General features: G+C 42.5%; 3 protein-coding genes across 6 annotated transcripts in view; all 3 read right to left on the minus strand.

Moving 5' to 3' along the window:
* Positions 1 to 17: 17 nt before the first annotated feature.
* Positions 18 to 8811, minus strand: smo (smoothened, frizzled class receptor). Its single transcript, XM_054800060.1, has 12 exons — positions 8057 to 8811; positions 7261 to 7460; positions 6985 to 7194; positions 5570 to 5742; positions 5285 to 5504; positions 5096 to 5219; positions 2984 to 3076; positions 2780 to 2888; positions 2525 to 2710; positions 2294 to 2442; positions 1419 to 1553; positions 18 to 1329 (listed from the first exon to the last, which is right to left on the minus strand). The coding sequence occupies exons 1-12, from the start codon at positions 8292 to 8294 to the stop codon at positions 800 to 802; spliced, it is 2367 nt and encodes a 788-aa protein (XP_054656035.1). The 5' UTR covers positions 8295 to 8811; the 3' UTR covers positions 18 to 799.
* A 1230-nt stretch (positions 8812 to 10041) lies between these two features.
* On the minus strand, positions 10042 to 17060 carry tspan33a (tetraspanin 33a). Of its 2 annotated transcripts, none has more exons than XM_054800070.1 (9): positions 16769 to 17060; positions 14977 to 15034; positions 14834 to 14883; positions 14600 to 14674; positions 13330 to 13425; positions 13134 to 13262; positions 12902 to 13066; positions 12721 to 12834; positions 10042 to 12575 (listed from the first exon to the last, which is right to left on the minus strand). In XM_054800070.1, exons 1-8 carry the CDS (start codon positions 16868 to 16870, stop codon positions 12733 to 12735), a joined length of 777 nt encoding a protein of 258 aa, XP_054656045.1. In that variant the 5' UTR covers positions 16871 to 17060; the 3' UTR covers positions 10042 to 12575; positions 12721 to 12732. The 2 variants fall into 2 exon arrangements, with proteins under 2 accessions (XP_054656045.1, XP_054656044.1); XM_054800069.1 differs by having other exon boundaries at positions 14756 to 14883.
* Positions 17061 to 17145: 85 nt separating this feature from the next.
* cacna1c (calcium channel, voltage-dependent, L type, alpha 1C subunit) overlaps positions 17146 to 22573 on the minus strand; it is a 131763-nt gene continuing 126335 nt past the window's right edge. For 2 of the 3 annotated variants that reach the window (XM_054800061.1, XM_054800062.1), the window contains exon 53: positions 17146 to 22510. In XM_054800061.1, the coding sequence (XP_054656036.1) occupies positions 22070 to 22510 (441 nt within the window). In that variant the 3' untranslated portion in view covers positions 17146 to 22069. The remainder of the gene's footprint in view (positions 22511 to 22573) is intronic. The other variant, XM_054800063.1, reaches the window with a different exon arrangement.

Raw genomic sequence — 22573 nt, forward strand, 5'->3', positions numbered from 1 at the left:
CCCCCCCCCCCCCGAAAAGCATACAAAATGCCCTTTCAAACGTATTCTTCATTTATTTTTGAGGATTTTTTTTTGTTATGTGTCTTTATCATCCACTCGAGCCAGCACAGCTACTGCAGTACAAATACATCTTTAAACTACTCGGTCTAAAACAAAAGGTGAACTATGATGGTCTATTTCAGCATTATTTGTAATGTGATACAAATGACCTTTTGGTTACAGCGTACAGTAAAACAAAAAAATTGCATTTACTCTTCCCTTTAAAAAAAAAAAAACAACACCTCACTAGTTGTGGTTTCATAGATAAATATGTACAAATAATACCCTCATTGTATTAACAGCTTCTGTACAGTAAACATGCTCAGGCATTGCAAAACAGAGTTTGGAGCATGACAGGAAGTAGAAAGATTATGTGCATTTTTAGAAATCAGGAAGAAATGTGCTGCAAATTTAGGAACAAGAAAGTGAGGAAAGGTACGTTTTGTTTGCCAGAGAATCGTGAATGATTTCCTTCTGCTTGTCATTTATTGGCTAAATGAGTGACGGGAGAGCGTAATTACGTGCGAGAATGACGTAGGCGATGATGAAGTTGTGTAAAAGTGTATTTTAGCTTACTTGAACGGTTATTTTTCTTGTAATAACCTACAGTTTCGTGTTTCAAGCCTTTTTTAGCTGCCTCCAATGAAATGACACTAAAATAGTTTCTTTAAAAAAATACTAATTCAACATAAAATATGTCGGTGCACGTAAGTAACAAAGTATCCAGCACTTTTTCTTTAGCTTAGAGTCAGAGGACCACCTAAAAGTCCGATTCAGCGTCCATAAGCTCCGCCTCCATTAGGTTAGTCCGTGAGTGGATGGGACCGTAGCCGACCCTCCGGCCCGCGGGCACCCTCGCCACGTGAGCCATCCTCTCCGACAGTCCCTCCTGCCGGACGGGGCAGCGCGCTCCCAGGCCCAGGTCCTCCGGGCAGTTTGAGAGCAAGCTGCGTCCGTAGGCTCTGCTCTGACAGGCCGGGAAGCCGCATCTGTCCTCGGGGTAGGACCCCGGCAGGACGTCGTCCTCCAGCATCTGCTGACGCCTCTGCTGCTCCCGCAGGTTGGCCACCATGCTGGGGTGGCAGGGCAGCTTGGGGAGGCGGGGCACCGAGCTGCGACCGAACTCACGTTGCGGGAAGCCGGGCTGGTGGTCCACCGCTGCCTCCTCTTCTGCTGCTGGACTCACTTCCTTCTTCCTCTTCTTCTTCTTCTTCTTTTTCCTCTTTATCATCTCTGGGGAGATTTCAGCCTCCACCATCCACAGCCTGTTCCTCTCCTCAGGGGGCGGAACTGTGGACAAAGGACAGAAAAAAATGAGGAAAGGGGGAGGGGGACGTAGTCCCACAAAAGTGACGACAAGGTGGCTTTTTCTGCCTCACCTGGCGTTCCCGTGGGAGTAACGGAGATGTCCTGCGGCAGGATGGCGCCTCGTCGGGCCACCATTTTGGTCACGTGCTGCGCCCAGGCCGAGGACACGTCATTGGACGGCTCGTTGAGGTCGAAGTTGATGCCGGCTGTCGATAACAAGCCACAAGTCAAACACCTGTTTTTTTTATTCACGTTATTTACCACTAGGTGGCTCATCTGGCATCTTGTGTGTTTATATTCGTAACTTTACGAAAGGACTTATTTCAGCAGATTTAAGGGGTGTATTTTGCTCATTTCAAGTACCCTCGCTGTTATATTGAGATCAAAATTGCATTAGCCAAGAGCACGCATTTATTGCCTCATCTACTAGGGGGCGACATACATCAACAAAACCTGGCGCATAATCCTTAACAGAGAATTTTTAAAATATGTAAACTTTTTGAGTTTTTTTCTTATGTCCTGTAGTTGAGATGATCTCCCATAGGCGGCCCCAGTAGGACATCTTATGTCTTATGTTTTAGATTTGAGCTAATATTAACTTTATGACATAAATGATTTCCTAATATTTTGGAGGTGTATTTAGCAAATTCCAGCATTTATATTGTTATACTGCATTTATTTCTTTCTCCACTAGAGGGCGACAAAATCAACAAAACCTTGCTCATGACACTAAATGGAGAATGTTTTTAAATGTAAACTTCTTTACTTTTATCCATTGTTCTTATCTTTTTTAAACGATTATTTTCAACTGTATTTTACGTTGCTGCACTTGACTTATTTGTATTTGTGATGTGACAAGAGCCGTTGTTCTGTGATTGTTCTGTGGTTGCGGTTCTCTACCCACGAGGCAACACTAGCAGGACATCTGGTACAGTAGGTGTCGTACCAACAGGTCCGTCATGGGACAAGGTGTGCATGCTGAAGGACAGCTCCTTCTCTGGGTCCTTGTGGAGCTCCTTCCTCATGGCGAAGGCCTTGGCGATCATCTTGCTCTTCTTGATCCTCTTGGGTTCGTTGTCACTGCGGCCGATGATCCTGTGAAGACAAAAAAGGAGAGTTGATATGCGGCGAGGAGAAGTGGACCTGTCCTGTGGTATTTAAGGTAGCCTTGGCGTACTTGCACCAGGTGCGCTTCCAGATGAGGATGGTAGCTTTGGTCCACACCCACGTGCTCATGGCAATACCGGTCCCAAACATGGAGAACAAGTTGATCTTCTCCACCATCAGACTGGGCCGGTTCTTGATGGTGCACTCGGGGATCGGCTTGTTGGTCTGGGAGGCGATGGTGACGTTGGCCTCGCAGCTGTCGAGCACATCAAAGCGCACGTTAGCTAAAGGCAAAAAGCGGCATGAGGGAGAAATGAGAACGTACAGCACGTATTCCCGGAAGCTTCGTTCCCATTCCTCCTGATTGAAGAAGTCGTAGAAATGGCAGCCAAAGGTGATGAAGACAAACCCGAATGCGAGGAATCCAAATATTCCTGACAGGAAGGCGAGATGCGAGTACATTAGATCAGGGGTGTCCAAAGTGTGGCCCCTGGGCTTGCTTCTTCTTTTTTTTTTTTTTTAAACGTACCGAGTCTCAGCATGGTCTCGTTGATTTTGCTCGCTGCCTTCTCGCTCAGGAGTCCTGGATGGTTGCTTTTGATGGAGAACAGCGTCATCACACCTACACAAAAACACACACAGGAGCCACAATTTAAGACAGGGGTGTCCAAGTGCGGCCTTGCGGTACTTTTTATTGGCCCACGGAACATTCTACAAATATAATTGAACAAGAAAACTATAAAAACAGGAAAAATCGACAAATTAGAAGTCTTTTTACAAGAATAAAGTCTAAATATTCAGAGAAAAAAAGTTGTAATCTAACCAGAAAAAGTCATCATTTTATGAGAATAACGTAATATGATGACAAATAAACATTTTTAGTATCATAAAAAGACATTGTTTCTCAGAATCTTAATGTGAGAAAGAAATGAAATAATAAATAATAATAGTATGTTTTGTTTTCAAAGAAAGCTATCATGTTACCAAAGTAAAGTCTAAATATTATGGGAACAAAGTCACAATTACGAGAAGAAAGCTGAAAGAGTTGAAAATTTAAAAAAAACAGCAGAAAAGCAGGGGGGGGAACAACAGGAACGCAAAAAACAGCTGTAATTTTACGAGAAAAAAAGTTGGATTTTAACAAGAAAAAACAGTTGCAATTTTATGAGAATAAACTCGTAGTTTATGAGGAAAAATAATGTCATTTTAGTCGCATAGAGTTTAAATATTAAATAAAAATGTTATTTCTTAAAAGTTGTAATATTACAAGAAACAACAAAAAATAAAGTTGTCATTTTTGGAAAATTAGGTTGTGGAAAAAGTTTTGTAAAAAGTCAAAATATGATGGGAGTAAAGCCATAATTACTTGAAGAAAGCTGAAATTGTTCGAAAAACAACAAACAAAAAACCCCAACAGAAATGCAAAAAACAACCATAATTTTATGACCATAAAGTCAAAACATGAACTCATTCAGTACCAAAGACGTATTTACACCTTTTTTGAACCCCAAACGTTCGCTCCCAAAGACGTTTTTTTGTGCGAGAGGCAAAAGAGGCGATGACATAGGTGCACAACAAAAGAGGTCACTTTTCAGGCAGTTTTAAGCCATAAAAACGTCCACAAGGTGGCAGAAGTGCATTTGATAAGAGCTGGGCATGGATCTTTTGCATGTATTAACACACTCGACAGCAAGGAGGATGTGGAAGAGCATGGAGGATTACACATTGAAATTTTAACACATGCACACGCACACTTTAGTTCCAAAGGTAAAAATTGTACATAGTTCATGGTGTTATATTTGTAAATAATTAATTATTTTTAATTAATTAATAATTATTTTGATGTAAAACAACCCTTTTTGGGTTGTGGTGTAGTTGTTTAAATATTCGAGCTGTCACAAAAGCAAAAAATATTTGTGTCAAAGTGAAAGTTATGCCTCAAATGTATCTTTTCACAAAAAGCTGGTTTTATCCCTTTTCTTAGTCAGGAACTGATATTTTCCTGAAACGTACCTATGTTCTACTGCTGATTACTAAAGAACAGAAAAAGGTAGAAACAAACTTTTTTTTGTGATGAAAAAAGGCAGTGTAATTTTTCTTTTGGTGGGTTTCCTGTTTATGGAGCCATGGAACACAATATTCTGTGTGCCTTGAAAGACCAGTCAACATGGCCGCTACTGAAGGGGTTGTCTTTTGGAAAATGGCAGGGATTGAACGAGCTATTAGACAAAAGTTGCATTTTAACTAAAAAAAGTTGCAAATTTACAGGAATACACTTGAAATTTGTGATTAAAAATAAGGTCATTTTAGTAGGAAAGAGCTGAAATGTTAAAGAAAAATATGCCTTGAAAAGAAATAAAAAAGCTGTAATATTATGAGAAAGAAAACAAAATAATGCTGTCATTTTTGTAAAACGTTCTAATGTTATGAGAATCAACTCATATTACCAAAGTGTTTTGGAAATATTTGGAAAAAAGACAGCAAAAATGTGAAAAAAGAGTGAAGCTGATATTAATAATCGGCGTTATCTTAGCGTGTTTTACTAAATATCAATGTGGCAAAGTTGCATCCTTTCATTTTTCACTGTGTGGCCCTCGCTGGAAAAAGTTTGGACGCCCCTGATTTAAGTGTCGGGACTCACCTCGGATGAGAAAGTAGCCACCGACGACGAGCACCACCCCGATGGGCGCCAGCACGAACCCGGCACGGTATCTGTAGTTTTTGTAGCCCACAAAGCAAATCCCGCTCACGGAATCGCCGTCGACCTACAAGGAATCGATCACAAAATAAGAAAGAATCTTACAACGAAGAAGAGTTAAGATGCACGTACTTCTGCGATAGCCAAAATGGCCACGGTGAGGACGAAGGGGATGGACCATGTGACCATGTGGAAGTAGGAAGTGCGTCCGGTGAGCGGCTGCTGCGTGGTGCCGAGCGCCTTGAAGGAGGTGTGCCAGGCGTAGGTCAGCATCACGAACCAGATGACGCCCGACATGAGCGAGTAGTACACGATGATGAAGATGGTCACGCACGACAGCGTCTCAGACGAACTGCAGGGACACAAAATACATCAATTCCTGCGCCTTCCGCACTCGACCGCCTGGTGCCGACGTACGAGGGCTCGCCGAGTCTCATGGTGTTGTCGCTCTTGCACACAATCTCGTCGCGGGCGCCGTCCAGGAACTGCGCCAGCCAGCCGATGCTGCCCACGAAGAAGCAGGCGTTGATGTAGAAGAGGATGACGGCCGGGTAGCGGTTGGAGTTCTTCCAGTCGGCCAGGAACGTAGCCTGCAACAAACAGGGAAACGCTGGAGCTAGCGTTCACACGGTTTTGCCTTTCACACAGAACAAAGCCAAGCACGACATTTGCAGGCTTCCTGCTGTTAGATAATTGGTCATGTCACGTGTGACATTGTGTATAACACACCAAGGCTACATACTACAAGCCTCTTTCACACAGAGATACCACAAAATAGCCCTAACAGTAGATCCTTTTGCACAGAGCGACATGCCGTCCGAAATGCAGCTGGTAATTGGAGGGTCAAAATCCTCCCCCCATTCTATGATGGTGCTGTTGATACAGAAGAGCGACAAAGCCGGAAATAAGCCGAGTAAAAGGGCTTCATAAATGTTGGTGCTTTCATGCAGAGCGGTGATAAAATTTGGAAAAAAGGCAGAAACAAGCTGTGTGAGAGGGGTAACCATGATGAATTCATTTTAGGCTGTTTCAAAATCAGATTTATGTTCACAAATGTTGGTGCTTTCACACAGAACAGGGACAAAGGCCTAGAAGAGGCGCGGACAGGCTGTGGGAAAGGGGTCAATCACAGTTAGTGCATCTTAGGCTGTTTCAAAATCAAATGTATGTTTCGAAATGTTTGTGCTGTTCATACAGAACAGCGACAAAGGCAGAAAAGAGGCGGAAACAGGCTGTGTGGAAGGGATAACCGCAATTAATTTGTCTTAGGTTGTTTCAAAATCAAATGTATGTCTACAAAGGTTGGCGCTTTCACGCAGAACAGCGACAAAGGCCTAGAAAAGGCGCAAACGGGCTGGGTGACAGGGGTGACTGCAATTAAAGCATCTGAGGCTGTTTCGAGATCAAATGTATGTTTAGAAATGTTGGTGCTGTTCATATAGAACAGCGACAAAGGCAGAAAAGAGGCGGAAACAGGTTGTGTGAAAGGGGTGACCACAGCAAATTCATCTGAGGCGCTTTCAGAATTTACAACTGTTGGTGCTGTTCACACAGAACAGCAATAAAATCTGGGAAAAAGGTGGGAACAAGCTGCATGGAAGGGGTAACCGCAATGAATTCGTCTCAGGCTGTTTAAAAACTCAAACGTATGTTTACAAATGTTGGTGCTGTTCACACAGAACAGCAAAGAAATCCGGAAAAAAGGGCAGAAGCGGGGTGTGTGAAAGGAGTAACGTGATTAATTAATCTTAGGCTCTTTCCAAATCAAATGTATGTTGACAGTTGTTGGTTGTGAAAAGTTGTGGCTTAATGTGCGATGACACGAGGCGTACCAGCGTGAAGAAGGTGCAGAGCAGCGTGATGGTGCCAAAGTACGCTATGTAGGCGTGCATGTCGTCGTGCTCCTCCTCTGTGAACAAAGGATTGTCACACTGGATCCCGCAGCCCTCCACGTCCTTGTACCAGCTGGACTGGATGTCCGTCTTCACCAGCGGCGCTTCGCACTGACCCGACATGTTGAACTTCAGCTTCTGCACCTCGTTCTGCAAAGCATGGGCCCGTGAGAGACGACAAAGACGACAAGTAGTTTATCCGGGGGCATCCATTACCGGGCAACCCGCTGGGAATTTCTCGCATTTGAGGAAGTTGGGCCATCCGCGCTCCCGGTCCACGATGCTGCAAGGCCGCCGCGTGACCAAACACAAGCTCTGGCTGGGAAGCTCCACGCGGCCGTTCTCGCATTTTGGCATGTAGACGGCGCACAGAAGGGGCTGGATGACCGACCAACAGCGAGGGGCGTTACGCAGACCTGCAATGAGTTCATGTCTACAGTTACAACACAAATGATTGCATTTGGATGATTTTTTTGTCTACTCAAAGGAAAACTCTAAAATAAAAATCACTCACAGCCATTATGTATTGTATACAAATATGCATTCAAAATGACTATGTATATATATGAAATTAAATAATAATATAAATACACATGTTGGTGTATTTATATATAAATCAGTGTTTTTGCTGATTTTTGCTGATTTTATTTATTCCGTCTACTCAGGGAAAAAATATAAAAAAAACCATTTCACCTACGCTGCTCATAGCTACTATATGTCATATACAAATAACAAAGTATATCATATAAAAATACATGTAAATATTTATTTTGTTGATCTACTCAAAGAAAAAACTAAAAACAACCCCCCCCCCAAAAAAAATCACCTATGCTGCTCCCAGCCACTAGGGGGCATATGTGACGGACATATGGGGCTTGTTATGATATGCCATGATGTAGTCACACTACAAGCACCTCAATGCGTTACCTTTTTGGACATTTTTTCGTGTAATTTCTGAAGTAATTATTTTAAAAACCACACATTTGAGACTAGGTGTGTTGTTGAGACTCACCAGACCACATGTTCAGCTTCTCAAAAGCCTCCTCCTGAGTGCCGGAGTCCTCCGCCAGCACCAGAGACGTGTGCGTGTAAGGCAAAGGTGAGCCCAAGCATGTGTTGTACTTCAGCACCTCGCACGTCGTCGTCTTCTTGCATTTGTCCTCAAAGACTGTCCCGTTCGGGGACAGGACGGCGCCGCAGGCCAGCACGCTAAGCATCGCAACAAAGGCGCTCCTGACTTGGGAGGACATCTTGGGAAGGAGAGCAGCAGGAAGGGGGGGGGGGTGCAATCGTGCAAAAATGACGACAAAGTTCAGTTTCCGCACCAAAGGGAAGACCGGGTGTCCAAACTTCAACGATGCAAACTTTTCTTCCTTATCTTCCTCGACGTCCTCTGTGCTTGTCCTTTGGGACGTCTCCAAGCGCCATCTTGGCTCAAACTTCCCAAAAGGACTTCCAGGGTGGACACGAAGGCCCAGTGGTAGGAGAAGATCATGAGAAAAGTTGCATTTTAGAGGACAGAAAACGGTTAAGAAAGTTTCACATTCTTCTTCACCCTCCCCCACTTGCAAAAAAAAAATCAGTGGATGTAACTGGAGCTCCTCCTCGCATGGACCACCCCCTTCTTCTTCTCCTGCATGATGACGCCTCCTCACTCCTCTCTTTTAGCAAAAACACTCATCACACATCTTCCTCTAGGACTGTCCCAGAAGAAGAACAAGCGATGTTCTCCTGCTCGTCCGCGGAGACTTCTTCGTCTTCGCTCACTCGCTCCCCCCCCCCCCCCCCCCCCAGCTCAGGAATGTGGATGATGAAGCAACAAAACCTTGCAACGACCCCCTCCCCCATCATCCTCTCTGGCCTGATGGCAGGGAGCCTAGAAAAAAATGAAACAACCTAGAATATCTTTAAATTGTAGCTTTACTTGCTCAACATATAACACAACCATTTGCTCTGCTTGCATAGTTGCTTGTTTCACTGTTGCTTATTGGTTCATTGCTGTTTTATTCACTTCTTAGCTGCGTGAGTAAACATTTATTCCAAGTAGATTATCGAAATGCTGTTTTATTCATTTGTTAACTGAATGGATAAACATTTATTTAAGTAGGTTATAGAAACACACAAAGATAAAGTGCATTCACATAATCAGCAGTCAGAGATAGTCACAGAATGGGGCAACTCGGCCAAAGATAGGATGTACAACTGGAAGTGCATGGTGCAGGAAAAGGTGCTGATGAGAGTCCTACCACGTCACGTATCTTGGGCTACCGTGGTACCGATGGTCTGAGAAAGACAACTACAAAAGGTAGAGGGCACTATCGATCAGGGCAGACTCTCTCCTTCTGGTCAGAAAGCCACAAAAGAACATCAGGAGAGATAGGCCTAGCTAGCCCCGATATCCGAATGTGAAATGATTCTGTCTGACATATTTACAATACATTCTATTAACCCTCTACTGGTGTGTAAGTCTTATTCCTTCTCATAATTGGAGATTAACGAACACGTAAGGGGAGGTGAAATTTATTGAACAGCGTGGACCTTGAGACCTCCATTAGGTTGCGGAGAATTCCAACAAAACAGCAAATATTACTTCACTATTTCTGCCTTCTAGGATGCAACCTGAACCAAGAGGGCAGTAAGTGTCTGAATACTACAACTACTACTACTACTACTACTAGTACGAACTGCTAAAAGGCCACCGTCCTACAAAGAATATCCCTTCAAAAATGGAAACACATCACGTCTTTACCTTTTTATGGACATCCTCGCTTCCTCATCCCCACAGGCAGTCATGAAGTCAAGAGGACCTCGGAGGAACACAACAGCAAAAGTATAAAAAAAATACAGTACATTTTACATACAATGTAAAAAAAAACATCTAGTGTGTTGATGTCTCATTCTTCCCCCCTCATTTTCTTAAAAGTAAAAGTAATCAACGACAGTATATTGCTGTTGTTAATATGTATTATTTACTTTAAAAAACATTTACGATGGCAATAAAGTTACAAATATATATATATATATATATATAATATTTTAAATGGAGACATTCATAGATTCTTTATGGTTATTTGTCATTCTGTTTCTAATACACTGTATACACACACACACAGACACACACACACACGCCCACATATATACCAACAAATATGTATACATTAATTTATTTGTGGCAGTCCACCATAGATACATTTGCACTGCCATAAATAGATTTGGCGCCACTTAAAAAAAAATGTAATTAAATATAATTACTCAAATTAGATGATGGCAACATCTGCTCCCTGCAATCCAACACCACAGATAGATTGCAGTCCTGCGAGACACTTACGTATACAGGTACACATATAGAAATACGTATATCCAACAATATATATGTATTTCCCTTCCATTTTCATTTATTTGGGGAACTTTATTGACGTCAATAATATTTAATTAATTAATACACATTGACAATGGCAACAAAGTTGATTAAACTTACAAAAAAACATACAAATGGTAAAAAGAGTGAGACATCCGTAGATGTTTTCTAGGCACTTTTTGACCCGACTGTTTTAAATATAGTTTTAAGATACTGTAAACTGTACAACAGTACCCTCTGCTGGCCAACGTGCAGAAGTACAGCCATCCAAGGTAGAACTTCAAACCTTCACCACATCAGTTGCCCCTGGCTAGATCGCGTTTTTTCATAAATTCATTAATTATTAAATGATGGCTGTTTCGTGGTAGACTACGGTCTATGATTAGTCAAAGCATATTGAAATATAAGTGGTTTTCTGGTAGTTTTCTGGTCACTAGGCGGCAGTAATGACACACAACACTGATGACACGTTACCTTAGATTACATTACCTTAAAACTGTCATGACGTCAAACATGGCGTGCATGATAGAGTGAAAAAAGTTATTCTTCCATTCCGTGTGGAGGTGGTAAGTTTTGGGCTTCTTAAGTTTGGAAGAAATAAAATCGAGGCTAACTGGTTAGCACGCTAGCTAGCGCCGTCTCGAGTCCCTGCGGCACAAGAGTTGCACAGGTGTGGATAGGCGTGTTATTTCACGTCTAGAGAGCTTTGTGATGTTGGAAACTGTATTTAGAAAGTCATAAACAGGTGACTAGTTATGCTCTAGTTATGAAAGTACTCAATTCAACTGCATTGACTACGACAATACAGTTGATTTTACTTTTTTTGTTGCTGTTTGTGTTACAATAGTATTGTAATGGGAATGTTTAGACTTAGCACAAGTTGCAGGGGGAATGTTTGGTGTGGGGAACACGGTACAGGAAGTCACTCGGGGCTAGTTACATGTGCGAAGGGTACCTGCTGTAAAGTTCTGAATAAAGTTCAAGTGAGCAAGTGTACTGCTCTAACCGTCCACTCTTTATGGTTCAGGAAGTAACGGACTGGAGTGAAACAGTTTGTTGTCGTATTAAGGTTATTTTATGGACATCCACTCTCTTGTCCACAGGGCGAGGTGGTCATGAAGTCAGGAGTTTGGATTTGGAATGAAAACCTAAGAAACAAGTGTAATCTGCTCTGTGGTTGCGTAGTTGTCATTCATTTAGTGGAGCGTGTGTGTGTCCGCCTCCTGCTTGAGTCATGAAGAAAAAAAAAGTCAGGACCACACACAAAGTGCAGTCGGTCTTTGTGGATGTAGGCGTTGGAAGGCTAACAACGCTCGTGTTTACGTTGTGTGTTGCCAATGTGTGTTTTTATTCGCCAAGGAGGAACACACGATCACGGTTGCCAACTTTCAGTAAGAAAAGTAGCCACTGGCTGCCCTAGAAGTCGCTAGATGACACCATCGTCTAATTTGCACATGACGTTGTAAAATGCAACTAGCAAACTCCCGAACGACGCCAGAAAACGTGGCTAGATATGTAGCTACGGTAGTCGCTTTCGACAAAGTATGTCGTATTTATGGGGGGGGGGATGTTGCCAGATTTGGCGATAGAATTGCCAAGTTGGCAACACTGCACTCAATGTCTGAATGTAACAGCAAGACACTGAAAACTGCTTTATTTGATGAAATAGTTACCTAAAGTCCATTAAAAACTCTAGCGGACACTTTGCTTTTGCAGGCACAGTGCATTAAAAACACAATACTGGAGTTATATGTTCATCTTTTTTTACATCTGTAACAGAAAAGGTGCACGTTTAAATGAAAAGCAGCGGAAAAGAAACAAACACAAACTAAACAAAGCCAGCCAAAATTTTGGGGACGCATTCTCATTCGAGATAATGGGAAGGTGTGTCCAAACTTAGGACTGGCATCTAGAAAATGTAACAATTTGCCATAAAAAGTCAATTTTTTACATCGCCACCTGACCGTGCACTTCCATCACATCCAGCAAACGGTGCTGTTGCCACAAAATACAAAGCACACAATAGAAAACAAGTAAGTGCAGTCATTAAGCAAGCCGACTTCCTTGTTCTTCGCGGGTCTCCCTGTCCTTTCCGTGCCATGTGAGGCAAAGGTTGCGGCTGCTGTGTGACCATTTTATTTCTTGATTGCGTCCTAGCAACAGGTGGCATCACCTGAGAAAACAGAGCCGATCACATGACCCAGAGGATGAATCACGGGTGTGCCACACAGTTTTCACGGCACGTCCTGGTAATAGTCATGCATTTGCATCCCTTATTCGGACACAACCATGAAATAAAGAGGCCAAAAGGTGTGTACCTGCTGGTGCTTTCAGCTCCACGGGTCAGAGTGGTGCTTCAAGTTGTAGTTCTGCAGCTCGATCTGGTCTTTAATCTGACTGATGAGAATCTGAGACAGGAGGATGCCCACCAGCTGCAAAAAGGCCACCGCTGTTTATCTACTGCCCGTGTGTGTGTGTGCGTGCGTGAGAGAGAGAGACCTGGGGGATAGCCAGTCCCAGGGCGATGCCCCCAAGCAGGAAGAGGTTGCTGTGGATCCAGTCCACCACTTTGTCTATGCAGCCGTTGGTGTGGATGTAGTTGCTGGCTTCCAGGTATTCCATCTCCTGCATGCCCTGACCACACATGGTGTTGATCACCTCCACCTGCACACGCACGGTGACATACTGTAATAAGGTAAGACAAGCAGCGGATGTGCGGATGAGGGTGGACCTTGTCTTTGGTGATGATGCAGCAGGAGAAAGGCACAGCGCAGCGTTCCAGACTCGGATTGGCAGCAGTACAGTTGAAGTACATGTTCTTGGACCAGTCTCCGTACTCCACAGCACCACAGCAGCCAAACTATGTGCAGATGTTGTTATCATTCATAGAAAGGCATAAAAGACAATAATACACGATGCTGACTGACCTCCTTCTGGCCAAAGTCGATGAGGTTCTGCAGGTCGATGTCGTCTCTGTAGTGCACGATGGCATTGGTGACCATTTGGGTCACTTTGTGGCGTGCCTGAGGATGAGAGAATTACATAACAATGCAAAATTTATTCAGCACCATAGACACTGACTTTTACTCTAGTCATATTCATCTACAAAATCAAAAATGTAAAAAAATCATCACAGATTTTTGTATTTCTTTGCCTTTTTTTTTTTTTTAAACTCCTCTTTTTGCTGATTTTGTGGAAATCAGCAAAGGATTTTTTTCACATAATCTTCAACAACTAAAACCCATTTTCTACCAGAGTAGCTGTGTTTACAACCAATGACCAACAGAGGGAGACATTTCGCCTTTTCCTCTATCACAAATGACGAACCATATTTTTTGTCTTTTTTTTCATGTGTCAAACATGGAAGAGTAGAATATATGTAATATGTATACAGTTTTACGCCTAAATTTAATAAATAAAAGCCACTTAAATATGAATGAATTTGTTCAAGTCATTTCATTGTATGGATTTTCTTTTCTTTTTTTTTTTTTAAATCCTCCAAGGAACCCTTTAAAGTTTTGTGGAAATCAGGAAAATATTTTGGATGTGATTTTACACCTGCGTAGCTGTGTTTACAATCAATGGCCAACAGAGGGAGACCTTTATTTCTTTTCTCACTATCACAACCAATCATAATAGTGGCAATAATAACAGTAACAGTAATATTAATAGTACCAGTAGTGATAATAATGGGGTTTTTTTTGTATTTATCTTATTTAACAAAAATGAGTATAATATATTTTATATGAGTTTTTTGTGCTTAAGTTAAATAACTAAAAAGCCAATTCAATATGATTTAATGAATAAAATGTAAAATTAATCTATATATTTAATTTCAGCATTTTAAAAAACCCTCCAAGGAACCCCTTTGCAAAGTTTTATGGAAATCAGGAAAGTATTTTTTTCTGTAATGTTATAACAGAGTAGCTGTGCTTACAATAAATGGCCAACAGGGGGAGACATTTTTCCTTTTCCTCACTATAGCAAACAACCAATAATAATAATAGTAATAATAATGTTTTTTCTTTTTGTATGTATCATATTTAACAAAAACGGAGTTTTGTTCCTAAATTAAATAAATAAAAAGCCAATTAAACATAAATGAAATGTAAAATCATTGTATTTATTGAATTTCAGCATTTAACAAATCCTCCACGGAGACTGGCATGGCATAGGATACTAAAATAAAGGCGTTACCTTATCTGAGAAGATGAATCCCAGCACACCAGCAGCCAGCTGGAGCAAGAAGATGATGGTCAGGCTGATGCAGAACTGAGTGAAGTGGAAGAAGAACGTGATTGGCTAAGTTTGAACACTTTCTCTCCGACGAGCCCCACACCAACAATGCCATACAAATTGCAGCAGACAAATGTTTTCCCTGAGCGAGCCCACGCAGCCACAAAAGGTGATGATGAACATGAGGACCCCCACCACCAGCAGCATCATGGCCGGGTCCACTGAGAGACACGCCAAGGCCGTCTCTGCACAGCAACACAATGCATGATACTTACGATGTTGCACCGAATCGTATTTTTTAAATGAAATAAAAAGATGGATAAAATGATGTTGCTTACCTGCATGTTTTTCCACGCGGGCGTACACACCAATAGCCATCATGGCCATGGCGATAAGCTGCGAACAAGGAGACAAATATGTGATGCTGTTCATACTTGTCTCAGGAGCGGCTCCATTCACCAAAACACTTGACTACATGACTAAGAGTAGCAAATGTGCTTTGGCTGCAGTTAGTTTGTGCAAAAGTCAGATATTATCAGATAATATTCTATTCTAGTTGTATTATATTAGTATTATTTGGCTGTGTTTAGGGCCGCACGGTGTTCTAGTGGTTAGCATGTTGGCCACACAGTCGCAGTCCGGAGATCGGGAAGACCTGGGTTTGAATCTCCGCTGGGCATTTCTGTGTGGAGTTTGCATGTTCTCCCCGTGCGTGCGTGGGTTTTCTCCGGGTACCACATTCCAAAAACATGCATGATAGGTTCATTGGAGACTCTAAATTGTCCATAGGTATGAATGTGAGTGTGAATGGTTGTTTGTCCTTGTAGACATATAGGCAGCCCCTGATTGGCTGGCGACCAGTCCAGGGTGTACCCCGCCTGTCACCCAAAGTTAGCTGGGATAGGCTCCAGCATACCCCCGTGACCCTAATGAAGAGAAAATGGATGGATGGATGGCTGTGTTGTGATAATGTTATCAAAATATAATAACTAATACTTAAAAAAAGATGTATTTATTTATATACTGTAAACATACCTCTAACAATAACAATAATTACATTAAAAAATTGTAATGAAGAATTTATTTTAGATTTTTGTGATATACAGCAAAATGACTATTGTTAATCCTTTCGTTACCGTCATCACATCCAAACAGAGATGAATAATGCGACAACTGAAGCCATGAATTTTAAACAGTTGATGAATGATCCAATTGGATTGTGCTGATGTCATCCACCATACTGCTCACTGCCACTAGGGGGCAAAAGTGTGCGCTATTCAAGATGGCTATGATAATGCTGTAAGGGTAACGGTATGCAGTAATCTCTCGTTTAGCATGGTTAATCGGTTCCAGACCCGATTGTGATAAATGAATTTCCGCAAAGTAGGATGGAATAGTTTCTCATAGTTAAAGCATAGAAAGCCTGTTACGACCGTCTACATAGGCTTTTTTAACATTAACATACTTCATTGTCGAGCGCTTTAAAGCGCCACCAGCGTATTTTTGAAGGTGTCTACTATACCATATTTATAGTGGATAATACGTTGGTGAATGATCCATGCACTTCACGTCCGGAAGGCCAGACTGTCCCGTTTAATTCAACGCACAAGAAATATCTGAAGTGCAGTATGGGTGCAACTTAAAGGCAAGCTTCTACTAAATAGTGCTCCTATAGCAGGAGCGTCACAGTACATTCCAGGAAGAGTGTCAAGTTTTGACACATCCTCGTCCTGTCTCCACACAGCCAGCTGCAAAGTGTCTCACACACTCACGCAGGCTTTCAAACCACAGTCATGTCCATTGTTTAATCTGGAACCCAAATCCCCTTTGAATGTGCACAAACATCCAGTTGGACTTTGCTTCCTTCAAACACTGCAGCTCATTTTAAACATTGACTTTTCTGTTGCTGCCCTGCTGTGCACAACACTTCACAACAGCTTGAACGTCTCCATCAAAAAGGAGTTGATGAGGTACGCCTGCACACGTCTGATGGCATCCACAAACATGCATTTCCAAAGATAATTCTGTCTACATGTCCTTGACACCGTCAGAGATGTAATAACATGTCACTACCTTCATTATTATGCTGCTGTATGGTTTTTTTTAATACGAGAAGACAATCAGACTCACCCAGAAGATGAAGTTGAATAGAAAGAGCAGGTATTTAACCACGGGGCTGACAAAGGAGAAGTCCTCATGGTGTCCACCTCTGCGTCCTCGCTTCCCACACATTGTTTCTAGCAAGAAAATAAGCCTTCAAAGTGTTGTTTCATCATGAAAAGTGTGCAGCAGCGAGGCCTCTGCTGGGAAAAAAAACACTCCTGGCACCTCCCTGAGTGGGCGTGGCCACAAAATTCACAGGTGGACACATCCTTAGGTACCCCTGGGCAATACTACAGCTGGACATTTTCTGCTGCACTTACCAGATCACATGCTGCAGAGTCGAAATATTAAACAAATAATAAAAAAAACAACTGTAGGAAATGCAATTTATTTGCAATTTTTTAATAACATCATTCCTCCGATAAAAATGCAATGTTACAGGAATATACATCAGATATTAATTTAAAACTTGCTTTCAAGGGGACCATACAGTCTAAATATACTTTTTTTTCTGTTGTTATTTACTGGTAGCGTGCGTTATAAGCAAGACAGACTCTGTCACCAATGACAGACTGACGACTTACAGATACAAACTGTACACTTGACTTTATTTACAAATTTTTGTTTGGCGTTTTGTCACGTTTGTTTGTTTTTTTTGGAAAATAGGAGTAGAAAAAGTGATTGAGTTAATATTCTGATTTCGGTCGTATTCTTTCCCTTTTTCTAGAGTCTAAAATGAAATGACTGGAAAACAAAACCTTAGAAAAAGAGAAGAAGAAGAAGAAGGGTGCGTCAAACATGCAGGCGACCAATGAGAACCCCTCACGCAGGGGAGGGGGTGTGGCTTGTGTTCATTCCAACATGTCTGCCCGCCCTCCAATGCTAACAAACACACTCTAGCTCAGCTGTCGACCGTAAACAAGCGGCGCCATGCCAGTCAATACTACATCATGTAAGTAATTGGTCTTTGAACGCCTCACAGCACACTTCCCACGGCTTGTTTAGCTTTAAAAAGTACCAAAAAACGAGGAAAAAAGTCAACAAAGGCTCATTAAAGCTCATTAAAGCTGCACACACATTCCCTTACACACACGTGCACCACTCTTTGTCTGAAAACTGGTGAAAAAAAACTCATAATATTAAGCACGCCTCAGTTGCTACATGATGATGATGTGCATAGCAACTGTGTGACAGGAAATAAAGTTACACGGATCATATTTCTTTTGGTCGTTGTTTTGAAACCATTCTGCGCATGCACTGCAAACGCTCTCCCACCCATAAAAGGAAACTTATCAGGGGGCGTGCCATTGGAAAAGCCAATAAAAGTCGACAAAATGTGTTGATTTTGAACACAGAAAATCGCTGAATTGCACTGTTAACCTCCATATAATGTATAGCATCTCTCCATCTCATATCTAAAATAGAATAATAGAAACTAGCATTCTATATATGACACTTCTCTTTCCAAGCTTGGACCGTCCCTAGCGCAAAAAAAAATCTGTACACTCCCGTCCTCAATGAAACGTACTGGAGGGGAAATATGCAAAATACTGCAAAAGAGGCTACATTAGTTCCCTAAATGACAGCATAGAGACGTGTAGTCCTTTTTTGGTCTGCTCAAATCATCATCATGATATTGAATAGTCTTCAAGAGGTGTGCTACAGTAGGAGGATGGCTAGCACACGCACAGAAAACACAAAAATCTTTATTTTGGTGCCTTAAATCACTTATTTCCCTCATATTCCAGTGCTGTAATACCCCCAAATCCTCCTATGATACCCCTTCAATAAACACAATATTCCTCTGGGTGAGAAAATAAGTCATTTCAAGTGGGGGATGTCCAATAAATTCATGCCGAGGCGTAAATACATTCCCTTAGCCTCTAATTCCTTAACATTCTCTTATAGTGGATATGCTGTATAAAAATATACAATCATTGGCCTGTGGTGAGGCAATATTAGTCGTTATTCACATGTAGGGTATCCATTGTACAGCCCTCCAGAGCAGGGATGGGAGTATTGATACATGGATGTCCCTGCTTGCTGCGGCTGGCGAGGGAGACATCCCTCCCATTACTTTCCAAAATAACATTTCATGGATTCATGAATGCACGGGTGTCCAAACTACTGTACCAGTATTTATTTTTTACATTCATTTAATATTTTTCTTATAACTACAAGTATTTCCTTTTGAAATGATTGACATTTTATTGAGTATTTCTGCTGAGGGCCGCATCGAAATGAATTGATTTTATTAGTAGTGTGATATATTGTTGGGATATTCTAATTATCAGACAGAATTAAATCTGTTGATTTATGCAAGTGATGTACTTTAAGGATGTTATAAAAATAAGTAAAAATAGACTACAAATAGACTAAAACACAACCATGTCCCGCTGACCAATAAAAAATGAAGTGCATGCCGAAAATGGCCCCCATGCCGCACTTTGGACACCTCTGCATTGATTTTCCTCACATCGGATAAAAGGGGTGAGTCCATCCCTGCTCCAGAGCGATAAAGCCATGCAGGAAGGTCATCATAATAAAACCTTCTCCGTCTTTTGCTAACATGGGGGTTGCTTCCCATCATGCAACATGACCAAATATGGGCCTCTTTCCTGCCAACACATTCATGTGACATCTATTGTATCCCGAAAAAGGAATTCATCACCATTTATTTAAAAATATTTGGCCCTCAAATGTAAATATCTACTCAGTCATCACTTCCCTTTATATGTAATGGCTAACATTTAACTTGGAGCAGCCCTTTCACAATAAAACACCTGCTGTCCTTTTCCCAAGATATGCAAAAGCACCTCTTTGTTGAAAAATGGCCGTGTATGTACACTAACCGTGATGCTGACGCCTCGGCCGCTACGTCCGCCTCATGCAACACAAATTAGTCAAAGTGAGCCATTCAGGGGTCTGCAAGCAAACAACCACAAAAAATTAAATAAAATCAGGTACATCAACACATCATCCATCACTATTTCTACAACACTGCATCTCACCTGATTTCAAGTATGTTAGGTTTCTCTGGCATATTCTAGAATATACACCCTCTCATGTACGCCGGGGCACCTTGCAGACAGTCCAGTTATTGCATTGTTTTTGCATATCTTGTGGGATGCAGGGAAAACACGCATCAATCATTACTCCTGTCCACACGGGGGCGTTAAACAAATCTCTCAACGGACACCTGCTATTACAGGACAGGATTTCTCTGGAAAATGGAGTTTTCTCAACACAATTTCAAGGAATAGTCACCGGGGCCTTCAAGTAAATCAATGAAATGACAGGATGTGTCTTTTAAATTTAAATGAACTATACTAACCCGCAGCTAGAAGCAAACACGTCCACTTAATTGCCTATACGCTGGAAAAAAATTGCTGTAGCTAATAATAATAATAATAAATAATTAAAAACAGTGCTTTTGGAGCCACACACACACACACACACACACACACACGCACATCACATTCACAGTTAGTTTGCATAATTATGAAGTTCCTGGCAGTGTGGTGGTGGTGTGTTCGCTTGCCTGCCAAAAACACAGGTAAAACGGTGCTGAATTCACGTTGCAATACTTTAAAGAAGAGCCGTGTCTTCTTGGAGGAATGTCAAACACCTTGTTTGTGAAGTGAAAGTGGCGTGTAATATCACTTTCTTTACACTTCAACACTTTAACATCAACAGCCATCATTGGGGTAAATGCTGCCCTCTACTGGTGTGGAGTGTGAACTACTACATCACTGAAGCCGTAATTGTATGCCTTTCAACGAAAGAAACTGCTTTTCATGTTTTTGTATGGTGTAATGTACCACAAGTGGCCAGCGGGGGTGCTCTCTTGACTGCTCCTTCTTGCTACTTCGAGATAAACTGCCAAAAAACCAAATACTACTACTAATAACACACCTACTTATGAAATCAAATGAATGTTTCATTGTGGGATTCGTGCAGCATCTTTTAAATCAGCCCTAAGAGTTCATTTGGAGATAATTATCAGTAAAAATAATAATAATAATAACAGTGTGTTACGGCCAAATGCACCCCTGCCAACCTCGAAATTAAAAAAAACCCCAACAAGAACAAAAAAAAGATGATTAAAAGCGAAACTAGAGCTCTGGAAGCATGCCTGTCCGTGGTAACCCTGTTAGGAGGCCTACTACCACACACACAAACACACCCACACACAACGTCCTTGTAATGCTACCTTAAATTACTAAAAATCTGCTTCTTTTTTTCTTGTAAAGAGTACATAAGTAACCACTCAAAACACACACTCTTCTCTCTTCTGGGAAAATAAATAAATAAATAGATACAATCTGTAAAAGGTGCATACTGATCGAGAGAAAGAACATTCATTCACACACACACACACACACACACACACACAGACCCACTTAAAACCGCTTACAATTCACCTAAAATGAACACAATGATAAAGACCAGCACCCCGATTGTGCAAACAAATCAAGGATAAATTCAAACAGGACGAGTAGAAAAACAAAAAGGCGAGCCAGGTTAAATAGAGTGGGTGTGGCTTGTGGAGCGAGCGCCATCCAATCCCGTGGGGAGGGGGAATGACTGACAGTCCTGTTCAAAAACACTCCCCCAAAACAAAATATCAGGGGGGAGGGGATGGGTGAGGTATGAGGAGAAAAGGAAAAGTGGGCAAAGTAAAGCAGCAAAGGAAGCCAGTTGGAGGTGTCGCTCAAAGTTTGTCAGCCGTTTTTTTGTGTGTTGTTCCGCCCTTCGCCTTGCCCCGCCCCCTCTGGTGGGGGCGCCCCTTTAGCTTTGGAAAAGGAGGACGAGGGAGAATTTTTTTTTTTTTTAAATGATACAGCGCTTCTTCATCATCGGTGAGGAGGAGGGGTTGGCCTTTAATCTCTTGTACGTCCGCCTTCGCACTCACCGTCCCCCGCCGCCACAATGGCGGCCAGACGGACAGCAGAAAAATAAGGGCGACAAACGGCTTCTTTTTCCCCTTTCCCTTCGTCTGCTTTGCTCGTCACACTTTGAGGACGTGATAGAACTGTGAGGCACTTTAGAGACACACACACACGCGCACACCACACACACACACACACACACTGTAATGTGCGTACAAAGAGGACACACACACACACAAGCGTACACTCTGATAATATAGAGTATAGTGTGATATACTTTACTACAAACATTCAGACGTACAAAGAAGTCGCGTCACTGGCTGCCATTGTTCGGAGAGGAGAGGCAGACTGTGTGTGTGTGTCCATGTGCGTGTGTGTGTGTGTGTGTGTGTGAGAGAGGGGGCACGGGGGCGGTCTAAGCTGTCCAGCAAACGCCCTACAAACTGGTCACACACTCCATGTCCTCGTCCTCCAACAGCCCGCTGTTCCTCTGCCGCCCTCCTCTAATCACAGCAGAGCTCCTTAGCTCCGCCTCATCCTCCTCCTTGTCCTCCTCCTGGCCCCGCCCCCCCGCCAGCAGTTCCTGCCGCTCCTCCACAGAGGACGGTCCATGGATGGAGCCCCTGCTCGCGGCGCTCTCTCCGCCGTCTTGGTCCCTGTGTGTGGTGGCAGCAGCGAAGGGGAGGAGGTTGCCGTTGGGGCTGTGCTGAGAGGCAGTGGTGGACGCGGCGCCGGCGGTGTTGCCGTTGAGGATGTTGCTGGCGGCGTGCTCCATCTCCTCAATGGTCATGTCGCAGGCGTCGGCCAGCTCGGCCTTGGTGGCCTCGATGAAGGAGGGGTCCTGCGCGAACTGGCCCAAGCCTTCTGATATTAGCACCTTGAAAAGAGGAAGGGACACCGGTCAGTAAGACGTAAGGGACACACGTCCACAAACACTCTT

Source organism: Dunckerocampus dactyliophorus, chromosome 15 (assembly GCF_027744805.1).
Source record: "Dunckerocampus dactyliophorus isolate RoL2022-P2 chromosome 15, RoL_Ddac_1.1, whole genome shotgun sequence".
Lineage (NCBI taxonomy): Eukaryota > Metazoa > Chordata > Actinopteri > Syngnathiformes > Syngnathidae > Dunckerocampus > Dunckerocampus dactyliophorus.